This window comes from Canis lupus, chromosome 22, assembly GCF_003254725.2.
Source record: "Canis lupus dingo isolate Sandy chromosome 22, ASM325472v2, whole genome shotgun sequence".
NCBI classification, from domain to species: Eukaryota; Metazoa; Chordata; class Mammalia; order Carnivora; family Canidae; genus Canis; species Canis lupus.
In genome coordinates this window covers 49,844,046-49,868,601 of record NC_064264.1, presented here as the reverse complement: position 1 = coordinate 49,868,601, position 24,556 = coordinate 49,844,046, and the positions used below count along the sequence as shown (strand labels likewise).

Here is a 24,556-nt window from a genome sequence, read left to right as displayed (position 1 = left end):
AGATCCCCTGAGCCAAAGGCAAGACTCTCAACTGCTTAAGCCACCCAGGCATCCCTGAATGACTGAATTAATTAATGTTAATATCAAACAAGATAGAAATTAAGGCAAAAAACATCCTTAGGGATAAAAAATATATCATTAGATAATGACAAAAGATTACTTTATTAGAAAGACATAGTATTCCTTAAACTATAGACATCTGAAATAGATGCAAATTACCAGAAGTACAGAAGTAATAACAAATTCAAGGGCAGAAACTGATAGGTCTAAAAGACAAAAATTTGGGTGCACCTGGGTAGCTCAGTCAGCTAAGCATCCAACTCTTAATTTTGGCTCAGGTTGTCTCAGGGACATGAGATGGAGCCCCATGTAGGGCTCTGTGCTGGGTGTGGAGCCTGCTTAAGATTCACTCTCTCCCTCCTTCTCTCTCTCTCCCCCTTTGCCCCTCCCCAACCATGAGTACTCACTCTCTCTCTCTGAAGAAAAAAAAAATTTCAAATAAATAATATTAGAAATGAAAAAAAAAAAAAAACCAAAAACAGGGGCATCTGGGTGGTTCAGTCAGTTAAGCATCTGCTTTGGCTCAGGTCATGATCCCAGCGTCCTGTGATAGAGCCCCCCCCCCCCCCCCAGGCTCCCGGCTCGGCCTAGCCAGGAGTCAGCTTCTCACTCTGTCCCTCCACGGTTCATGCTCTTTCTCTCTCTCTCTCAAATAACATTTTTAAAAAATGAAAAAAAAGGGATCCCTGGGTGGCGCAGCGGTTTGGCGCCTGCCTTTGGCCCGGGGCGTGATCCTGGAGACCCGGGATCGAATCCCACATCGGGCTCCCGGTGCATGGAGCCTGCTTCTCCCTCTGCCTGTGTCTCTGCCTCTCTGTCTCTCTCTGTGTGACTATCATGAATAAATAAATAAAATCTTTAAAAAAAAAATGAAAAAAAAAAAAAAAAACCACAAAACCCTAAACCTACAGGTAGGTACAAAAGAGACTAAGAGATTGCTAGAAACAACCTTGTGGCAATAAGTCTGAAAACCGACAATGTGAACAATTTCCTAGATAAATATAAGCAACTAAAAGGGACTCAATAAGAACCGGGAAACCTGAAGAAATCATGCTATTAAACATACTGAATTAATAGTCAAGATATACACATACACAAGTTGTACAGATAATTACTAGCAACAGAATATTCGTATTTTATACAAACTTTCACAGAAAAGAATGAGGGAAAGGTGCTCAACAATTCTTCACAATATATTTGAAGAGAGTATAAAACCAAAGAAGGAAAAAATAAAAAATAAAAAAAATAAAACCAAAGAAGGTGAATACAAGAAAATTACCAGTCTCACTTAAGGCATAAATGCAAAATTCCTGAATTTTAGCAAACCAAATAAAAAAATGAAAAAAAAATGGTTTCATACCAGTAATAACATTAGAAAGTATATTAGTATATAGTTCACTAACAAATTACTTAAGTCTTCTGAACATCTCAAAAGATGTAGGAAAATCATTTATCAAATTCAATAATGTAAAGAATTTTGTGCATCAAAAGATATAAACAGCAAAAAGGCAACTGACAGAATGGGAGAAAATATTTGCAAATTCTATATCTGATAAGGGATTAATATCCAGAATATATACAGAACTCCTAAAACTCAACAACAAAAATCAAGATAATTTTTTTAAAAAACTAACAAATGTTCATACAGTTGGCTGGATACTAAATCAAAAGCTGAAACATGCCAGATCAACATGCATTTAATTCCATTTCCTTTCAAAAACCCAACTGAAGGGGAGGAGTATGAATCCCCAGTACCAGATGCAATGGAAGAAACCCCTTTTAAGAAATGTCAACTGGGCAGCCTGGGTGGCTCAGCGGTTTAGGGCCACCTTCAGGCCAGGGTGTGGTCCTGGAGACCGGGGATCAAGTCCCACGTCGGGCTCCTTGCATGGAGCCTGCTTCTCCCCCTGCCTGTGTCTCTGCCTCTCTCTCTCTCTGTCTCTCATGAATAAATAAATAAAATCTTAAAAAAAAAAAAAAGAAATGTCAACAAATTTGGGAAATAGTGAGTCGACAGGTGAAAAACTAGCTACTGAACTGCCTGACATACCGGGGCCAAACAGGTGTGGCAGGCCAAAGAAATGCAGCGACTTTCTAGAATACAGCTCTGGAAATGCTGAGGAATTGAGTTTCCTGCAACCCATGATTGGAGGGTTGTGGGCATGAACAAAAGAATTGTTTATAAATCTGTATAAAGAACACTAAGACCCTGCCCCTACTAATTTTCCCATGCTAATAAAGGAAAGGGAGTAACTCTCTAGAGAAACTGAACCAGCTTCCAACTTGTGGATACAAAACACGAGGAGTTAATCATGGGAGTAAGAACTGGGCCCAAGTGAAAGTCAGCTATGAAATGGTGAGGATTCCCCTTGGATCCATCCCCTCCTTGGCTTCCAGAATGCTAGCAGTCAGGTTATTCCTGTAAGCCAGAGGTTAGAGGAGAAACAGAGGCCCTCTAGACACTAATATTTGTCAGTCCCCTGGTGAAGGTGGCAGGTCCCCATCTGATAACCCTCCATGAAGCAAAGCCCATTAGTTAGCATGCAAAAAGAACTCCCTATCAATTTTTAAGTTCCTTACTCTTTTTTAAAAATATTTATTTATTTGAGAGAAAGAAAGAAAGAAAGAAAGAAAGAAAGAAAGAAAGAAAGAAAGAAAGAAAGAAAGAAAGAAGAAAGAAAGAAAGAGTAAGCATGAGAAGGGGAAGAGCAGAGAGAGGAGAAGCAGGCTCCCCACTGAGTAGGGAGCCTGAATAGAGGCCCTGAACCCTTGACCCTGGGATCATGATCTGAGCTAAAGGCAGATGCTTAACTGACTGAGCCACCCAGGTGTCCTTAAGCTCTTCATTCTTAAATATGGGCTGATAGCCACAGATCACCAGACATTTGAGGTAAATTGCTAAAATGAAAGATAAAGGGACGCCTGGGTGGCTCATTGGTTGAGCATCTGGCTTGGGCTCAGGGAGTGATCCCAGAGTCCCGGGATCGAGTCCCACACTGAGCTCCCTGCATGGAGCCTGCTTCTCCCTCTGCCTGTGTCTCTGCTTCTCTCTCTGTTGTCTTTCATGAATAAATAAATAAAATCTTTAAAAAAATAAACAAAATGAAAGATAAAGACTGAAAACAAACTAGCAGGCAGAGCACTCAAGAGAAGTGAGAAACTCTGAGTATATTATTTCATATAAATTTAAATTTACATTTAAAAAAATCAAGCAGCATTCCCACATACCAGCAGCAATCAAGCACAGATTCTATAGAAAAGACACAAGTCTTGCCTTTGTGGCATTCAAATTTTAGTTGGATTGACAGACATGCAGTCACACCACAATATGGTTAGTGCTAAAATGGAGCCATTATTTAGACTCAAATTTAGGCAGTATACTTTCTAGAAACCTCCTGAAGCCAGACTGGTATATACAGGCTTTAGAAGAGCTGTACTAACATCTAGATTGAAATAAAATTCTGAGACCATCATAAAGGAAAAGAATGTCGTCATCAAGGGAAATGACCCAGGAGAGCAATATTAGGATTTTAGGTCCAATGGAGGATGAAAAATCCTTTTAGGAAAACAAGAAGGAATGTTCAGACATAAAGATGAAGATCTAGGGAGATTAGCATCTTCAATACAGGGGAGAGGGAGGAGAGAATTTAGAGATGCAGGGCATGATCTACAGTACCAAGAACTAGAGAGAGTCAACTAGTATGAGGATTAAACTAGTATGAGTCAACTAGTATGAGGCCTTGGATCTGGCAATTCTAAAGGCAGGGGATCTTCAGGGGACAGGTGCAGAGTTAAAGGGAATAAAATAGGTTCTAATGGACTGAGAATTCAATGTCACTTAGTGGGATGTAGGAAAGGTGGATGCAGACAACTCCTCAAAGAAGTTAGGGATCAAGAGAGGTTAGGACACATGTCAATGGCTTAAAGATGTAGACATAAAGGTAAGTTTATGTTTTACTTCATTTTTGACAGCAATGTGTATAGAATCTCTTTGTAGGCTGTGGAGAAGAAGAATTCCACAAAGGGGAAGGAAGTAAAAAAACCAGGAGAGAGAAGGGCTCAATTGGTGTGCTAACATTCCCCAAGAAGCAGGAAGAAACGAGAAGGCAGCAACCCTGAAGAGAAAGAACAGCCTCTAATTTGAGAAAGTTAGGGAGGCAGGAAGAAGATTCCCTTCCAAGTGCAGCAGTTGGAGACTGAGAAAGTGTGATGTTTGAGTCATGGCCTGCACTTCTGGAAACCCAACAAGTACTTTTCTGCCTTAAAGAATAGGATATTTAGTGGTGCCTGAGTGGCTCAGTTGGCTACACATCTGACTTCAGCTCAGGTCATAGTCTTGGGGTACTAGGCTCAAGCCCTGCACTGGGCTCCCAGGTCAATGGGAAGTCTGCTTGTCTCTCTCTCTTTCCCTGTCCCCCTGCTCATGTGAGCATGCTCTCGCTCGCTCTTGCTCCCTCCCTCCCTCCCAAATAAATAAGTAAAATCTTAAATGTGTGTAAAAGGACAGTGCACAAAGGGCCAAGAAAAGGAGTGGGAAAACTGAAAGTGTCTGGAAAAGTAACATCCCTGGAAAAATAACCCCCCTTTACCTCTCTCCCTTACCTATATTAAAAATTCATATATTGGATGCCTGGGTAGCTCAGTCAGTTGAGCATTTGCCTTCAGCTTAGGTCATGATCCCAGGGTTCTAGGATTGAGCCCCACATTGGGCTCCATGCTTGGCACGGGGAGTCCGCTTCTCCCTCTCCCTCTGCTTGTGCTTTCTCCCTTTCTCCTTCTCTTTCAAGTAAATAAATAAAATCTTTAAAACAAACAAGCAGACAAACAAAACTCACAAATTCCCTCGTGCCCTCCATTGACTTCATAACTCTCAATGACAAAGACCACTGACAAAAATGCTATGCAGTATAAATAATAACAGCTTTATTATTCCTCCAGCTCCACTGGGGCAGAGAAAAGTAGCAGACGGTCCCTGGGAAGAACAAATGTTAATGCTGCCCAGTCCAGAATGCACCCGGCCACATTGCTCTGGGCCTCTGGGGGGGAAAGAGAAACACTGTCCAATCTCCAATTTCTTTAAAAACAAACAACAAAGAAAAACCCAAGCCACCAATTTAAAGGTAGATAAGGGTGAGGTCTGCTACTCAAGTGCAGTCAGAGGACGCTCTACCAGACCTTTATATTGCTTCATTCCAGACAGCTGTTCATCTACATTTCCTTCCCCCACCCTTTGTGAAGGTATTTATTTTTACTTATTTAGGTTTTTTGAGGTATGGCTTCTACAGGATGCACGAACCTTAACCATGCACTTGATGTACATTATATATGTATATTCATTCTCAAGATCAAGATATAGAACATTTCCAGCACCTGGAAGATACCTTCACGCACTCCCCAGTAAGAGCACCCTAATAAGGAGAGCCACCATCCTGACTCATACCACCACAGATTGACACAGCATGGTTTTGGATTTCAAATAAACAGAATTATATAGTATGTATATAGTATGACTTCCCTTACTCAATATTATTAAATTGTGAACTTCTAAATATAAAGTCTTTTATCTATTTATTTATTTTTAAATATTTTTTAAAAGATACCCTGGCACCACGATCTGAGCCAAAGGCAGATGCTCAACCACTGAGCCACCCAGGTGCCCCTAATATAAAGTCTTTTAAATGTTTAAGTTTGATGACATTTTGTTATAGTTAATAAATATTACAGTGACCATATATTATGTGCATCACAGGGGTGTAGTGAAAAATTACTGGTTGGAAAAGACAGAGATGAAAGAGGGTCTCCAGGAGTATTAAAAAACAAGGAAGGGAAACCTGGGTGGCTCAGTGGTTGAGTGTCTGCCTTTGGCTCAGGGCATGATCCTGGAGAGTCCTGGGGTCAGTCCGAATCAGGCTCCCCACAGAGAGCCTGCTTCTCCCTCTGCCTAGGTCTCTGCCTCTCTCTGTGTGTCTCTCATGAATAAATAAGTAAAATCTTAAAAAAAAAAAAAAAAAAAAGGAGCTCTGGGATACCTTGCTGGTTCAATGGGTGGAGAATGCAACTCTTTTTTCTTTTCTTTTCTTTTCTTTTTTTTTTTAAAGAATTACTTATTAGAGAGAGAGAGAGATAAAGAGGGAGTACACGTATGCATGTGAGCACTGGGAGGGACAGAAGAAAAGAGAGAGAGACAGAACCCTTAAGTATGGATGAGAACCCTTGAGTATGGATGGAGCCTGACATGGGGCTTGATCCCAGAACCCTGAGATCACGACCTGAGCTGAAATCAAGAGTCTGACATTTAACCAACCAACCACCTTGAGCCACCCAGGTGCCCTAAGAATGTGACTCTTGATATCGGGGTTGTAAGTTTGAGCCCAATGCTGAGTGTTAAGATTAATTAAAAACAAAAACAGAGGAAAGGAAAGGAGAAAGGAGAGGAGAAAGGAGAGGGGAGAGGAGAGGGGAGAGGAGAGGGGAGGAGAGGGGAGGAGAGGGGGAGGAGAGGAGAGGAGAGGAGAGGAGAGGAGAGGAGAGGAGAGGAGAGGAGAGGAGAGGAGAGGAAAGGAGAGGAAAGGAAAGGAAAGCTCTAGACCAGCAGGCCATGACCCCCACAGGCCTAAATCCATGTCTGCCAGTGAGAGTGTCTCTGCCCTGTGACAGCAACAACAAGACCAAGGTCTGGTAAAGGCAGGGAGAAAGCTAATTTTATTTGTTAATTCAACAAATATTTATCTCGCACATGCAATGTGTCAAACACTCAGCTGGGTATTAGGGAGTCATTAGAGAAGAAGACAGACAACTTTCTGTCCTGTTGGGGTTTATAGTGTAGTGGTGGCAGGAGTGGGGTAAGGTCATAAATAAACAAGATAATACTGCAGTGTTAAATGCTAAGCAGAAAGTGACCAGTGTGAGAAAGAGGGATGGGGATGGTGGCTTGTGTGAAAGGCACACTGGAAAGGGGCAGAGCGATGCTTTGAGGAAGGACAGCTGAGCTGAGACTTGAATGATAGAGGAACACCGAGGACCTGAAAGGTTGCAGGAGGACAGGACAGGCAATGGGTAGCAAGTACAAAGGCTCTCAGGCTAGAATGAGCTCAGTATTTAGGAGATACACTACAGAGGAGATCTGTGGGTAGCTGGGGGGTAGTGAGAGGGAACACCAGAGGAGGCACCCAGAGGTGTTGGCAGGAAGGGCCTGAGCAGCGCAAAGGTTTGTATTTAATTTCAAGGGCAGTGGGCACAATTAGAGGGTTTTAAGCCAAGGGAATATCATCTATCTTATATTTTTAAAGGATCACTGTGGCCACTGTGTAGATAAAGGATCCCAGTGGCCTGAGAACAGGGATGGATGGATGGATGCTGAAGACTGATACAGAGAAGGTGGACAAGGTAGATGGGGGAATCCAGAGTCAGGTACCTGACATCCAGGTGAAGTAGAGTAGCCAGTGATCTGGAGACTTCAGCAAACCACAGATTCAGCTGGGGGGGGGGGGGGTGGGGGGCGCAGGGGCTCGTCAAAACACAGACTCTTAAAAAACAAACAAACAAGCAAACAAACAACAGACTCTTGGGCCCTGCTCCCAGAATCTCTGATTCAGGCATACCAGGATGGACTCAAGAATTCACATTTATAACAAGTGACTAGACCACACTGCTGCTGCTGTCTGGGGACTACACAATGAGAATGAGGGCAATTGGACCCTGGAGCCTGGAGCTCTGGCACTCAGGAGAGACTCGAGGCTGGCCGGGTATTCACCACCTGTTTAAGTACACCACATACTTAAACCTGGGGCAACGGCTGGGATCTCACAGGGATTGAGAACAGAGAAGGGATGGGGTCTAAGGGCAGGGCCCTGAGGTTGCTACTGTTTAGAGGTCAGGAAGAGGAGGATGACTGAGGAGAGAGCGCCAGTGAGGTAGGAGGAAAATCAGATTGCTGCCCAGGAAGTGGTGGTAGGCAGAATGGTTACCCAAAGATTTCCATGCTCTAATTCCTAGAATCTGTGAATGTTACTTTGCATGGCATAAGTGACTTTGAAGGTGCTATTATGGTCACGGACCTGAATTATCTGGGTGGGTCGAACCTAATCACATGGCCCCTAAACAGTGAAGAACATTCTATGGCAAGAGTCAGAAACAGAGGCAGCAGAAAAGGGGGCAAGTGGATTCCAGACCTGAGACATACTCAGCACACTGTTGCTGACTCTGAAATGTGGGGATCTCATGTGCAGGGATTGGAGAATGGCCTCTAAGAGCTGAGGTGACAAGGACATGGGGACCTCGGGCCTAGAACTGCAAGGATCTGGATTTACTAGCAAACTTAATGAGCTCTGAAGTAGATTCTTCCCTAGAGCCCCCAGTAAGGCCGATGCCTTGATTTTAGACTAGTGACCCTGGTGTCAGACTTCTAACCTACAGAACTGAGAGATAATAAATAGGTGTTGCTCTAAACAGCTAGTTTTGTAGTCATCTGTTATCACAATGATAGGAAACTAATACAGAAGCCAAGAGAAAAAAACAGTTGAGAGTTTATAGTTTGCAGCAACTATTCTGAAAAGTTTTTCTGTGAGGAGTCGTAATGGGGCCACCTGTAGCAGGATTGAGATATGGGACAAAAAGAGGGTATTTGTTCTAAAGTGGGAAATTATAGGACACAGATGAGGAAATGATCTGATAGTCAAGGCAATACTGGTGCCAATGGACAGAATACTCAAAGGAGTCAAGTCCTTGAGTAGGCAGGAGTGGAAGGACCCAGGGAACAAGCAGAAAGGGGCAGATCCAGGGCCATTCTCCCTCTGTATCACATGGCAGCAAGTACATCAGATTTTGTGGATTTGGTGATGGGAAACTGAAGGACACAACCTCGTTTTCTCAGGAACTGGGCAGTTTGACCTCAAAGTCCTGTCTGTGTCTAAATTTCTCAGGAACAGGGGAGTCTGGCTGTCTCAGTTGGTAAAGCAAGCAACTCTTGATCTCAGGGTCCTGAGTTCAAGCCCCACCTTGGGCACAGAGTTTACTTAAAGAAATAGTAAGAACCTCAGGAACAAAAAGGTGGAAGGTGGTAGTAACCCATTGCTGCCAGGCCTGGGTTTCTGGGTCTTGACCTCAAGACCTTGCTTTAGGTACATGTCCCACCACTTCCTCCCTTCTAACCATGAGCCCCACTGCTAATCTTCTCTACCTGTGTGTCCCGCTCCCTTCCCTTCCCCATGTGTCCCACCACATTACTCCACCACGAACTCACATGTTAAGTGCCCCAGCAGGTGCCCCACATGTCCTTGCCACATGTCCCACCATGCTCTGGCCTCCCCATTACCTGCCCTATCATGTTCCACACATCCCCACCTTTGCTGCATCTCACATGGCCAGACCCTTCCATCGCCCCATCACATTGGATGCATCCTATCACGCGCCCCAACCCTAGTCCTCACTGCCTACATATACTGCTGGGAGTGACTTCCCCATGGGTCCCATCATGCCCCTACCACATGCCCAGTCATGCTCCACGTGTCCTCCTCACAAGCCCTGTCACACTCTGCCTGTCCCCTTCACGTGCCTCGTCACACTATGAGCACCCCCATCATGTGCTCCATCATCTGCCACAGCACCTCCCCTCCACGTGTCCCCTCCCCTCATGCCTGTATTTCCTTTTTATCAAAAGAAGTCATATGTAAAAGCCTACCAAAACACTCCCACCTCTTGTCAGGACTTCGGGAGAGAGGTAGCAATCTCTAGGAGTTAATTTATAAGGGGGTTATGATCTTATAAGGAAAGAAACATCAAGCTGAGAAGGGGAGAAGAAATGTGGTTAAATGAGAAGACAAATTTTTCAACTACAGCTTTTTAGGAAGAGACAGAGGAATGAAAGGACATGGAAATTTTCTTAAACACCTGTTCTTGCTTGGAGTATTTTTTGTGCTATTTCTTGCTAGGAATCTATTTTCATGCTATGTAAGAAAGAAAAGGAAAGAAATACAAGCTGAAAAAAGAGCATGTTATTTCTCATTGGCCAGGAAATACAGGCAGATTCTCAGGTCAATGAGAAACACAGAAGGCTGAGGATGATAACGTCAACCATATTCATCTTCTAGGGCTGCCCTAACAAAGTACCAAAAACTGAGTGGCTGAAACAACAAAATGTATTATCTTGCGGTTCTGGAAGCCAGAAGTCTGAAATTTTTTTTAAAAAAAGATTTTATTTATTTATTCATGAAAGACAGAGAGAGAGAGAAAGAGTGAGAGAGAGAGAGGAAGAGACATAGCCAGAGGGAGAAGCAGGCTCCATGTAAGGAGCCTGATGTGGGACTCGATCCCAGGACTCCAGGATCACACCCTGAGTCCAACACAGATGCTTAACCACTGAGCCACCCAGGAGTCCCCAGAAGTCTGAAATTAAGGCAGAGATCACCAAGGTGCTAACTACTATCCTTTACTCCCTATATAAAAAGACAGGGTTCTAGGGGTGGGGCTGGTTCAGTAGGGAGAGCACATGACTCTTGATCTCAGGGTCCTTGAGTTCAAATCCCAGCAGTAGGCAGAGTTTAAAAAAAAAAAAAAAAGGAGACGGTTCTACCCACCCATTCAGATATCAATAAATAAATGCCCAAGTGAATGAATGAAGTACATGAATGGGAAATACACAAACTTGGTGGTGATTGAGAACTTCTACACAGTAGAGCTGTGGTCCAAAGCACCCAGCAGAGTTCTAGTAGCATCCTTAAATCCAGGGTGAATGCTAAATGCCACCTAGTACAGAGCATGCAGGTTTCAGAGTCAGAATGAATGTGTTTGGTGGCAGGAAACATATGGATTAATGATTTAATGTGTGTGCCCAATTCTAATTAAACAATTCTGAAATGATTTTCAAATGTAGGTAAAGGCAGCTCTGGTGGCTCAGCGGTTTAGCCCCGCCTTCAGCCCAGGGCATGATCCTGGAGACCCGGGATCAAGTCCCACATTGGGCTCCCTGCATGGAGCCTGCTTCTCCCTCTGCCTGAGTCTCTGTCTCTCTCTCTGTGGGTCTCTCATGAATAAATAAAAAAAATCTTTAAAAAAAATGTAAGTGAAGAGGAACTAGTGAAGCGGCTGCAAGCGAGGCTGCGGCGCTCCTAGGCTGGCCGGCGGCATGGCCGACGAGGAGGAAGACCCTGCTTTTGAGGAAGAAAATGAAGAAATTGGAGGAGGTGCAGAAGGCGGACAGGGTAAAAGGAAGAGACTTTTTTCTAAAGAATTGCGATGTATGATGTATGGGTTTGGGGATGACCAGAATCCTTATACTGAGTCAGTGGATATTCTTGAAGACCTTGTCATAGAGTTCATCACTGAAATGACTCACAAGGCAATGTCAATTGGAAGACAAGGTCGGGTACAAGTTGAAGATATCGTCTTCTTGATTCGAAAGGACCCAAGGAAGTTTGCTAGGGTTAAAGACTTGCTTACTATGAATGAAGAATTGAAACGAGCTAGAAAAGCTTTTGATGAAGCAAATTATGGGTCTTGACACTTTCTGTATTTTCTGAAGCTTCATTATTTTCTGGGGAAACCGTGTATAATAATTGTATATTTTCCACAGTAAGGTCCCAGTATCTATCCATGTATATCCAAGATGGAGAAACAAAGTTTTCAGCTTTTATTTTCAGATCTTCAATTTTAGAGTGAAATTTGAGCCTTGAATTGCCTGCCCTTATATGACTATACTTGAATTACTTGTTGGGTTTTAATGACCACATGTAAGTTGAAATACCTTGCAAACCATGCAGTTCCTTCCGACTTTGACCGTCTAAATGATGAAGTAGTATTTATGTGTTGAATGTATTTGTGCCATTGTAGGCTATACAATAGCTGTTTAATATATGAAATCTAAAGGGCACCTTTGATTATGATTGCTAAGATGTTTCATGTATTCTAAAGTTTTTAGACTACAGAAGTCTAAGAAATTATTAAGAGAGTGAACTGGTTTGCATTTTTTTTAAAGGAGAAGATAATACAAGAAAATAATAGTGTTTTGGAGGAATGTTTATCGGTCTTAAGATATTTGTTTTTTAATATTCTTTAGATTACAAGAATGATTTTTTTGTTTGTTTTTTTTAAATGAAAAGTTTCATGTGAATTCTTCCGTATTGGAAGGCTTTGATTTAAAACCTTTTGGACTTAATAATGAACTAGTTGTCAAGTTTTAAGAGAACTCATTTTCCTAGGTCAGATTAAAACTTCTGAAAATAAATACTTTCAGTAGTAGAAATGGTGTTGCTTAAAAAGCTGATGGCAGGATAAGCATTTGAGATAGTGTTTTATTAACATGTTTGGGATCCCTGGGTGGCGCAGCGGTTTGGCGCCTGCCTTTGGCCCAGGGCGCGATCCTGGAGACCCGGGATCGAATCCCACGTCGGGCTCCCGGTGCATGGAGCCTGCTTCTCCCTCTGCCTCTCTCTCTCTCTCTCTCTCTGTGACTATCATAAATAAATAAAAAATTAAAAAAAAAATAAAATAAAATATTAACATGTTTGTTAGTAATTGTTCATTGTGGAAATGTGTACTTGACTAAAATTATATATGGCTATGGAAACCACTTTTGTAGTTCAGGATATACCATTTTTGTGTGTGTTAAGCTTATTAAATTATTGCATTTAGATTAAAATAAGAAACTGCAATTAAGGGGATTACTGAATATTTCTCTATGAAATAATGTTTTGTGTGCTGCTTATAAACATAAATCAGTATGTAGGAGAATTTCACTTTCTTAACCTGTTGATACAAGGAATAAAATGAAAAATTAGGTTTATAATTGAAAAAAAAATGTAAGTGAAAAAGATGAGATTTTAGTAGCCAGCCTGGAAAAAAACACAATTTGGTCATCTATACAAATTACCAGGCTTTATCAACTCCCTAATACAAGGTCAACAGTTATTATAGCAGCAACATGTTTAACAGTACAGAAAGAATGCTTTTAATTTTTTAATTTTTTAATTTTTTTAATTTATTCATGAGAGACACAGAGAGAGACAGAGAGGCAGAGACACAGGCAGAGGGAGAAGCAGGCTCCATGCAGGGAGCCCGATGTGGGACTTGATCCCAGGTCTCCAGGATCAGGCCGTGGGCTGAAAGCGGCGCTAAACCGCTGAGCCACCTGGGCTGCCCCAAGAGAATGCTTTTTAGTAACTAGTTTAAACTTGTATTTTTTAGTTTTTAAAAAGATTTTATTTATTTAAGAGAGAGAGAGAGCAAGAGAGAGCATAAGCAAGGGGAGGGGCAAAGGGAGAGGGAGATGCCTGATGAGTGGGGAGCCTGATGCAGGGCTCAATTCCAGGACCCTGAAATCATGACCTGAGCCAAAGGCAGCTGCTTAACTGACTGAGCCATCCAGATACCCCACTACTGTTTAAACTTTTAAATGTCTTATTATAAAACATATCACCATAAATCATTCAAAAATCAAGGCCAAATCTCTCTCTAAAAAAAATTGTCATGCTTGCATTTATTTTTTTTTTTTTAAGTTTTAACATATTTATTTGAGAGACAGAGAGAAAGATTATGTATGCAGAGGGAAAGGGACCAGCAGACACCCTACTGAGCAAAGAGCCCCAGTTAGGGCTCAATCTCAGGATCCTGAGATCACAACTTGAGCCAGAATCAAAAGTCAGACACTCAACCAACTGAGCCACCTAAGGTGCCAAATGCTTGTACTTTAAGGTACTCAAATTCAACTACATGCACTTGGAAGAAAAAAGGCCTAAAGAGAAATAGAAACACTTTAAACAGTATGCTTGGCTCTACCTGCCACTTAACTCACTAAGAAGAAAGATGTAAATTAGTCTGTGAAAGTCCCCCAGATCTTCTGAGCTTCTCATCCTGTTTAGGGAGCTAATGTGAAGCCTGTGTTTAAAACCAAATTAAAAAATAATAATAATAATAAATAAACAAACAAACAAACAAAACTCACCAAATTTCAGGGCAGCCCGGGTGGCTCAGCAGTTTAGCGCTGCCTTCAGCCCAGGGCCTGATCCTGGAGACCAGGGATCGAGTCCCATGTCGGGCTCCCTGCATGGAGCCTGCTTCTCCCTCTGCCTGTGTCTCTGCCTCTCTTTCCCTGTGTCTCTCATGAATAAATAAATAAAATCTTTAAAAAATAAATAAATAAAAATTAAAAAAAAACAAATTTCAGGGGCTGGTCGAGCCCAGTGGGGTCAGCCGTGGTCAGTTGTGGAGAGTGCCAGGAGCTCTTGCCACCCCGGAGCTGCCCCACCTCCGGCGTCCCGGGGGGCCAGCCTTTGGATGGGGAGTCTTCAGTAGTAACGGTCACTTCAGCCGTCCTGGTGTGGCCGCCAGTCAGCACAGTATTCTGAAATTTTTTGGTCGTTGCAATGATCTTGATAGGGAGATGAGAAAATGCTTGAAGAATGTGTACATGGAAATGAGGACCAAGAACAGGAAGCATGGCAATTCAATGTGAAAAAGACTTTTTAATCCTGCAGAGGAATCTGAAAAATAAATTATAAGCATACCTTGGAAAAAAATTTTTTTCAGGGACACCTGGGTGACTCAGCAGTTGAGCAGCTGCCTTTATAAAGCTCAGGGGGTGATTCCTGAGTCCCAGGATCGAGTTCCACATCAGGCTTCCAGTGGGGAGCCTGCTTCTCCCTCTATGTCTCCACCTCTCTGTGTGTCTCTCATGAATAAATAAATAAAATCTTTAAAAATGTAAAAATAAATTAAACCAAATTTCAGGGACACCTGAGTGGCTCAGTCAGTTGAGTTTCTGCCTTTGGCTCACGTCATGATCTCCAGGTCCTGGGATCAAGCCCTTGCATTGGGCTTCTGCTCAACAGGAAGTCCTCTCCCTTTCCTTCTGCCCCTCCCTCTTCCCACTGCACATTCTCTCTCTCAAATAAATAAATAAAATCTTAAAAAGAAATCCAGGGGTGCCCAGGTGACTCAGTGGGTTGACTATCAGACTCCTGATTTCAGCTCAGGTCCTGATCTCAGGGTTGTGGGATCAAGCCCCTGTGCTGGGCTCCATGCTCAGCAAGGCATCTATCTGCTTGTCCCTCTCCCTCTGCTCCTCAACCCACTGTCTCTCTTTAAAAGATTTTATTTATTTATTCATGAGAGACAGAGAGAGAGAGAGAGAGAGAGAGAGAGAGAGGCAGAGACACAGGCAGAGGGAGAAGCAGCATCCATGCCGGGAGCCCGACATGAGACTCCATCCCGGGTCCCCAAAATCAGGCCCGGGGCTGAAGGCGCCGCTAAACCACTGAGCAACCCGAGCTGCCCGAAATTTTCATTTCAACCAAATTACCTGAAGTGGCTTTTCAGCAGAAAGTGTCCTTTTCTTTTTGAAAAGATACTATATTCACAAGGTTCCAGAAAGGTACCAAAGAGTTCAATAGTGAAAGGTATTCTGTTCAGCCACTCTTCCTCTGTCCCCAGTTCACCTCCAAGAAGCCAACCAATGTTATCAGCAACTTAAATAACCTACAAAGTGTTTACATATAAATTCAGAAGCTCTTGAGGCATCTCCAGTTGTCCAAAGTAAATAAGATGGAGCCACAGGGGCTATTTTCCAGGGAGCATCTTAAAATCTTTTCCCCTCACTCCTACTTTATTTTTTTTTAAAGATTTTATTTATTTATTCATGAGAGAGACAGAGAGAGGCAGAGACACAGAGGAGAAGCAGGCTCCATGCAGGGAGCCTGATGTAGGACTCTATCCCGGGACTCTAGGATCACACCCTAGGCCAAAGGCAGGCACCAAACCGCTGAGCCACCCAGGGATCCCCTCCTCACTCCTTCTTTAAAGCAGGAAAACAAGATTCCCAGAATACTGTTTTATCTTGAATTTCCAGGGAATTCTGCATGAGGTTTTTTTAATGGTGAGCCAATTTTTTAAAAGCCCCAAAATAAGTAAATTAAGGTTAAAAAAAAAGAAGAAGAAGAAGATTAAAGTGATAGATGTGGTAAAAACAGTGTCTAATATATAGATTACCAATAAACAATTGTTGGGGGTGGCGCCTAAGTGGCTTATTGGTTGAGCAATTTTGGCTGGGGTCAGGATCTCGAAGTTATGGGATCAAGCACCCCTCTGGAGGGATTGGGCTCCCTACTCAGCAAGGAGTCTGCTTGAGATTTTCTCTTCCCTCTGCCCCTCCCCCCACTTGTGTGTGCTCCAAAAATAAATAAATAAATAAATAAATAAATAAATAAATAAATATATTTTTTTAAAAACCCACAATTGTTGGATGAATGTGAAGGTGCCTCTAAGATATGACATACCTGGGTTCCAATGCTGGCTGCCATTTACCAGAAGTATGACTGAGTCTTGCTTTTAGTCCTTTGTGAAAATGGTGATAAACACATATCCTCGCATAGCTGCAGTTATGTTGTTGGAATTAAATGACACAATATATGTGATGTAGTTAGGGCTCCTGATAGGCATTAATTGCTCTGTAAATGGCAGCTATCATGTCTGCAGCCATGAACTATTAACTATTCGCAACCTTCTATATACTGTTGGTCATGGAGATCATTGGAGATTTGGTCCCCCTAAGGGCACCCAAGGCTGTCACTGAATCATCTCTAAGCTTGCACCATGCTGGAGTGAAGTGACAATCGACATGGGCTTTACATCCTACATCATCCTCTGCAACATCACTGAAACAATGTCAACTTCCTCTCTACTGAGAGGGAAAAAGTCACACTCCCAAACTGACATAGACAAAGGAATCCTGACAATCAGGGAGGAGGAAAAATTCAACTTTTCCATAATGAGTAGCAAATCATTTGTTTCAAAGTTTTTTCATGCTGTGCTCAGACAGACAAGAGCATCTACTGACAGTGTCCCACAAGTACCTTAACAGTGAAAAGAAAAAGCATTAAAATCTTGATTCATGGGATCCCTGGGTGGCGCAGCGGTTTGGCGCCTGCCTTTGGCCCGGGGCGCGATCCTGGAGACCCGGGATCGAGTCCCACATCGGGCTCCGGGTGCATGGAGCCTGCTTCTCCTCTGCCTGTGTCTCTGCCTCTCTCTCTCTCTCTCTCTGTCTCTCATGAATAAATAAAAATCTTAAAAAAAAAATCTTGATTCATAAATCTTTAAAAAAAAGGGGGCGGGGAGCCTGGGTGGCTCAGTGGTTGAGCATCTGCCTTTGGCTCAGGGCCTGATCCCAGATTCCCAGGATCAAGTCCCACATAGGGCTCCTTGCATGGAGCCTGCTTCTCTTCCCTCTACCTATACCTCTGCCTCTGCCTCTCTTTCTGCGTCTCTCATGAATAAATAAAATCTTTAAAAAAAAAATCTTGTTTCATGAGGCATTATGTTTATCACTGTAACAAATACACATTTAGATTCACTGAAAGCCTTTGGTCTAAAGGGCAGCCCATTCCATCCACAAAACGCAAAAAGCCATGACCAGCAACATCGTCAAGCATTATGCTGTGAAAAGAAACAGGCTTCTGCACCACTCAGCTGCTGTGCAAAAGTTGTCTGCTCTCATACTTTGTAGCACAAGGCTGTCACAGCATTGAACCAGGAAGGAGTCACAACAACACCAGGCTTTACAACTCCAACACAACCTCAGAACCACCCTCACTCTCTTCCATCAGGAGTCCCATGCTCAACAAGTAGCCAGTTCGCACCTTCCTTGAGATAGTTTTACACTGTGTTGCTTTTCCTCCTGAGAAGGAGAAGAGGAAGAACGGGAATGCTGAACAACGTTTTCTCTTCTGCATCACAATTTAAAATAGGAAAATGTAATCACGAGGTTTTTGTGGGTTGTTTTTTTCTTTTATAATGGCAACATTTAAAATCTCTTCCAAAAAAATAAAATAAAAATAAAAATAAATATCTTCCATATCAATGACAAAGAGAAAAAAAATCTGACTCCCCAAAACGATTCTTTCCTAGAACATCAGGGTTAGTTTCTGAGTGGCACGTTTTAAAAACATTTAATCCCGTGATCTGAATATATGTCAACACCTTCTGGCGGTGTGCTATAAAATGTGAACCTTGTCAACAGCAACAGAAAAAGGTGACACACTTGGGACACAGAGCTTTTATGCTGACACACAGTAATAATATAATTTTAAAATTTATCATCTGTTTAGCTGCAAGCAACAACAATTAATCTTTTTGACAATTCATACAATGCTTTAAGTAACACCTGGGAAGAAAAACAAGGCATTCTCAGTTTTACTTTCATCGTCTTCCAGGGCTTCATAGCTACAAATGCATAGAAAAACATACACAATAATTTTTTTTAATTTTGTGATTAGAATTAAAATGTTAACAAAGTACATTTCCCTTGTCACCTCATGCTCCTCCTTTCCTCAGTTAATAAAATTACTTAACACAAGAACTGTAATTGAGAGCAAGTCCCAGAGGAAGTGTGGGCCTCTAAGGGTTCATTTCTGTCACGTCAAATGACATTTTATTCCCAAATCATTTAACCTACGACTTTGCATGACTACTTACAGCTTCACTGGAATTCTGGTGGGGGCCCATAAATGACACTAATCCCTCCACTGGAAACTCCATCAAGGCTGTCATCCTGAGCCCATCTGATAATAACAATTTTAAAAAATATAGCCAGGCAAATTGCCTTCAAAATGCTCAGAAGCATGTGACTGTATATGTGTTGTATGGACTGACTGGGGCTTTGGGTGCCCTGCGAGGCTTTAGGAGATTTAGTGTTAGATGGCGTTAACCATCTTAATTAATCCTTAATTAATCTATTTCCTACCAGACATTAAATCAAATGCATGATACCAAATACACTTCCTGACCCACTGCCCTGCTGACCTCAAGATTTAAAAGCCTGTGGGGAAAAGGAAAGGCAACGTCAGCACAAAAGAGGATCCAAGTGAGAGGAAATCACAAACTTACAAGGAAACAAAATATGAAAGTTGTTGCAAACAACCCCACTGTCCACATCCACTTCACAGCCTCCTAAAGCCTTCCAAGACTCTGACTGTACCTACTGCACAGAGAAGGAAACCAGAGTGCTGGCAACTACAACTCCAAGGTTCTGCAAAGCAACATCCAAATTCTAGGTGCTTTCTGTTGTCACACACCTTAAACATCAATTAAGACTCAAAAAGAAGAAAGTAGCTCAAAGAGCTTACCCAAATGGGATAAAGTGTTAGAGGGCAAATGGCCCAAGGTTTGGGAAAAGTACTGGCAGCAGAAATACATAGAAAAATATGAGCTCTGCTATAAAACATAGAGAAGACAGAGTCAGAAGACATAGGTCACAGAATACAGGAATGGACATTTATGAAAAAAACAGAAGTTTGAGTATATGTGGCTCTTTGTCTATAGGTATTTCTTTGTCTTTTTTTTTCATCTTTTTCTTTTTCCTTCTTTGCCAGGATTAGGCCTCATAGGAAGTGATTAAATTAAGTTTTACCACGTGCCATGTGCCTTGTATCTTAGGGCCTGATTAGTAGATTTTCATTCCAATATTTTTTCCTAGTGAATGATCTCTATTACACGGTTTTGGTCTCAGACTTCTATGTGCCCCATGATTTTGTCCAGATGTTTATTAGAAAAACTGCAAAATCTTTTCCAAAAAAGACTGCAGAGAAGAGCATGCTATTCTACAGATTATGTCAGACTTTTTCTTTTAATGTTTTTTTTTAAAGATTTATTTATTTATTCATTCAGAGAGAGTGAAGAGAGAGGCAGAGACACAGGCAGAGGGAGAAGCAGGCTCCATGCAGGGAGCCCGATGTGGGACTCGATCCCAGGTCTCCAGGATCACACCCCAGGCTGCAGGCAGCGCTAAACCGCTGCGCCACCGGGGCTGCCCTATGTCAGACTTTTTCTAACAGACACATTGACTTAGGGACCATTAACTCTAAATTTTTCAGTGTCTCAGCAAAAACTTCATGAAGGTTTCCTTTATCCTTTGTTAATTATTAGTGAACTGATCCCTCACGAGGAAGGGACCCCTATGACATGTCCCTTCGTGTCCCAAGCTCAAAATGAACTGCCTGTGTAGCATCTGAAACTGCAGAAGGAACTTTTTTTTTTAAAGATTTTATTTATTTATTCATGAGAGACACACACACAGAGAGAGAGAGGCAGAGACACAGGCAGAGGGAGAAGCAGGCTCCATGTAGGGAGCCCGACGTGGGACTCGATCCCAGGTCTCCAGGATCACGCCCTGGGCTGAAGGCAGCACTAAACCTCTGAGCCACCAGGGCTGCCCGCAGAAGGAACTTCTAAACATGGTACTTTATTTTGAAAATTATAACTCTAGGATGAATTCTAGATCTGTGAGGGGACTTGTGGAATACCCAGTGTGGGGACCAGGACCTTAGAGAATTTCCTGACATCTGTGCTCCTGATCTCCTGACTTCCTGTCCAGTTTCCTCAGTGCCTCTATAAAGCTTGACCATCTTCCTAGCCCTGAAAAGTGTAAACATTATTTTCCCACTGAGGAGTTCTTTCCCCCAGCTACCAAAGGGGGGAAAAATCGCCCATACTTAATTGATTGATATATAAATTTCCTTTTTAATTATACTGAGTATTAATATTTAAGTCTCAGGCCTGAAACAGAACTCTCCAACTAGTGGAAAAGGCACTGAGGCCTACAGCACATATGCAAGAGAACAACTCTTAAAACGTGTTTAATTACAGGGAGCCCCTCACAGCATGGAACTGGAGCACAGGGATCTCAGAAAGCAATTTTCCGTTTAGACTGTGCTCCTCAGCTAATTAAAAAACCAAACGGGCCAGCAATCTGGACAAGGAGACAATGAACACCCCACACGTTACAACACAGGTAAAGGTATGTGTGAGCCTAAATGGAAATGAAAGCTGCGGGAACCCAAATGTGAAAAGCAGCCATTTATAGCAGTGGCCCTGACGGATGGGTAAGTGCCTGGCTGGCGAATGACACGCTGCCCTCTCACTCCGTGGCTGAAACATGGAAACACTCTGGCCATCTGTTGTGTCTGCAGAGATCTTCAACTCAGAGCAAAAGAAAAATGCCTGCTTTGGTTGCAGCTGTAATGCACATGCTTAGAGCTGATGTGCCTTCTTGACGCTGCCAGCATTTCAGGTTTGAACCCTCAATGACTGATCTTTTCTCCCCAACTGTTCTATCAGATTTCCTAGGTTTCTACAGGAAACTGTTTATTTAGGGGGTACAAGACATACAAGGGATGGAGAATGTGGAGTGGTGGCTGACTTTAAAATGGGTTCAGGGGATCCCTGGGTAGCTCAGCAGTTTGGCACCTGCCTTCGGCCCAGGGCATGATCCTGGAGACCCAGGATCGAGTCCCATGTCAGGCTCCCTGCATGGAGCCTGCTTCTCCCTCTGACTGTGTCTCTGCCTCTCTCTCTCTCTCTCTCTCTCTCTCTGTGTGTCTCTCATGAATAAATGAAATCTTTAAAAAATAAATAAATAAAATGGGTTCAGTTCTACTGTGACTATTGAAATGCCTCATGGATGAAGGAGGTTCCAGTGATTTGGTGCAGTTTTCACCAACCATAAATCCTGCTTAGCTTCCTTCCATTTATAGTTTATTGCATTAACATTTCTTTTGTGCTGGCTGCTGCTGGGAAGCTATTGTAAATTTGGGCAATTACGACTTTTGTTCCATCTGCCCCTCCCCTCCTTGGTACTGTAACATCAAAGGTGGCCAATTCTGTAGCGGCTGCTCTGTCTCTCAAATCCAACCTGAAATAGATGTTATTAGAAATCATGGGCTCTGAGCGAAAGGTAGCAGAATAAATCATAAAGATGCTGCTCCAGCCTTCTGAGAAAGTCTTAAAATAAGCTCTCTTAAACCTCCTGTACAATGCTCCCAAGTCAAAGCCTAGATAGGCATTTTAGGGCCTCCTTGTCCAAATCCCCTGAAAGTAGGTATGTGAACCATGTCAAGCAGGGGGCGTGCCCCCAAATGCTGGGGTTTCCACCAGCCCTGCCTCTGCCTGGGTCTTAGTGGTGCTTAAAATAATCTCTCTTTAGGTATCTGCATAAACCAGAGTGGGTCCTAACTGCTGCTGTGGGGATGACGCAGCCTGGAGAAATCCCAAGATCTGGGAAAAGGCCCTGCTGCAGATAAGGAAGGTCAGCAACCAGCTGAAAAGCTCAATGGACAATACGGAGCTGCTTCTATTCCTGACAAGCTGTCACTTGTTACAGGGAAGAGAGAGACAAAGAGGGAGAATGTCATCAGGGGTGTTGGGGATTTCATAGGCAATAGGACATTGCATTGGTCGGCTCCATTCTCAACAGCTTTCTGAGAACATACTACATGCTACACACCGTGGTGGGTGCCACACTAGAGAGAGGAGGGGTTCAAAGATGAAAAAGGACAACCCCTGTCTCAGGAAACTTAAAACCTAGTGCAAGAGACAAGCCTTGTGATAACTAAGTTGCTTCATAATTAGTTTTATAATATTAGGGACAGAATGCTATGTATCCCAGTCCTTTGAAATGTTAAACACAGAAGTACCCTATAACCCAGCAATTTCACTCTTAGGTATGCCCCCCAAAAGAAAACATACATCAACAATGTACACTAGTGTTCATAGCATTGTTAATAGCCAAAATACAGAGACAACTCAAATGTCCATGATAGATGAATGGATAGATAAAATGTAGTATATTCCTACAATAGGACATAATTTGGTCCTAAAAAGGAATGAAATAGTGATCCATGCTACAAGGATGAACTTTGAAAACATTACTCTAAATGAAAGAATCTAGACACAAAAGGGCACAATTATACAATTACATTTATACAAAATGTCCAGAACAGACAAATCTATAGATTCACAAAGTAGATTGAGGTTGCCAGGGGGAGGGAAGAGGGGCATGTGGGGAAATGGCTGCTAATGGGTATGGGGTTTCTTTCTGGAGTGAGGAAAGTGTTCTGGAATTAGTAGAGATCATCACACAACTTTATGAATAGACTTTAGTAAGGTGAATATTGAGGCATCTGGGTGGCTCAGTCAGTTAAGTATCTGCCTTTAAGCTCAGGTCATGATCTCAGGGTCCTGGGATCAAGCCCCACATTGGGCTCTCTGCTCAGTGGGGAGTCTGCTTGTTTCCCTTTCCCTTTGACCTTCCGCCCCTGCTCGCGCACCTGTGCTCTCTCTCAAATAAACAAAATCTTTAAAAAAAAAGGTGAATGTTATGGTATTTGAATTGATCTCAATAATACTACTATTTAAAACTGCTATTGGAGGGGCACCTCGGTGGCTCCTTCAGTTAAGCACCTGCCTTCAGGTCACGATCTCAGGGTCCTGGGATAGAGCCCAGTGTTGGGCTCCCTGCTCAGCAGGGAGTCTGCTTCTCCCTCTGCCCCTCTCCCCCACTCACTCAAATAAATAAATAAAACCATTTTTTAAAAAAAGATTTTATTTATTCATGAGAGACACACACAGAGAGAGAGAGAGAGATACCGAGACACAGGCAGAGAGAAAAGCAGGCTCCATGCAGGGAGTCTGATGCGGGACTCAATCCCGGGTCTCCAGGATCAGGCCCTGGGCTGAAGCTAAACCGCTGAGCCACCCAGGCTGCCCAAATAAAACCATTAAAAAAAAAAAGAAGAACATGATGAGGATTCTAAGCACTTTCTTTTTCTTTTTCTTTTCTTTTTTTTTTTAAATTTTTATTTATTTATGATAGTCACACAGAGAGAGAGAGAGAGAGGCAGAGACATAGGCAGAGGGAGAAGCAGGCTCCATGCACCGGGAGCCCGACGTGGGATTCGATCCCGGGTCTCCAGGATCGCGCCCTGGGCCAAAGGCAGGCACTAAACCGCTGCGCCACCCAGGGATCCCTCTTTTTCTTTTTTTTTAAGCACTTTCTTAAAATGAAAGAATGAGTGAATACAGAAAACAAATCATTGGATTCATTGTTCACCTCAAACCTCCTGGCCATGAAGAATGTACAGAGTTCCCACATTCTGAAACAATTACTTCCATACAGTCCATAGAAACAGCATTCTAAAAACTCAGGGGCTTAAAACTCTGTGCAGTGTGGGTTTCAGGTTTTGAAGATTTTAAAAAACACCTGCTGTGTTCCCACCACCATCACTTGGAGTGCTTGCACTTATCTGTCCTTCAAGCGATTTGGGAGCAGTGACTAAACATTTTATCTCTATATCCCTAGAACCAGAAACACACAGGGGAATCAACAGGTGACCCTGGAAGAAAGAGAGGAGGAGGGAGGGGGAGGAAAGGAGGAAGTCAGTCACTATTTGCTTATAATGAGCTTATAGCCTAATTCTTCAAGCTTTCGTGTTTTGTTTTTTAAGATTTTATTTTTTTTAAGTAACCTCTTAAAAAGAGATGGGGCTTGAACTCACAGTTCTGAGATCAAGAATCACGTGCTCTACTAACTGAACCTGCTAGGTGCCCCTCTTCAAGCCTTCTTATTTGTTCATTTTCTTATCAGGAGGTGTTGTTATTACACTAAGAAAAATGTTTGGTACTCTAGTTGTCATTTTTACAAGTCAAATTGGTCAAACAGTATGCAATTTCCAAT

At 42.6% G+C, this 24,556-nt stretch overlaps 2 protein-coding genes across 8 annotated transcripts in view; one reads left to right on the top strand and one right to left on the bottom strand.

The window, feature by feature from the left end:
* CLYBL (citramalyl-CoA lyase) overlaps positions 1-24,556 on the bottom strand; it is a 283,074-nt gene that overhangs the window by 178,924 nt on the left and 79,594 nt on the right. The window lies entirely within an intron of this gene.
* LOC112655902 (transcription initiation factor TFIID subunit 13) lies at positions 11,110-12,356 on the top strand. Its single transcript, XM_025441108.3, has one exon. It carries the CDS (start codon positions 11,183-11,185, stop codon positions 11,555-11,557), a length of 375 nt encoding a protein of 124 aa, XP_025296893.1. The 5' UTR covers positions 11,110-11,182; the 3' UTR covers positions 11,558-12,356.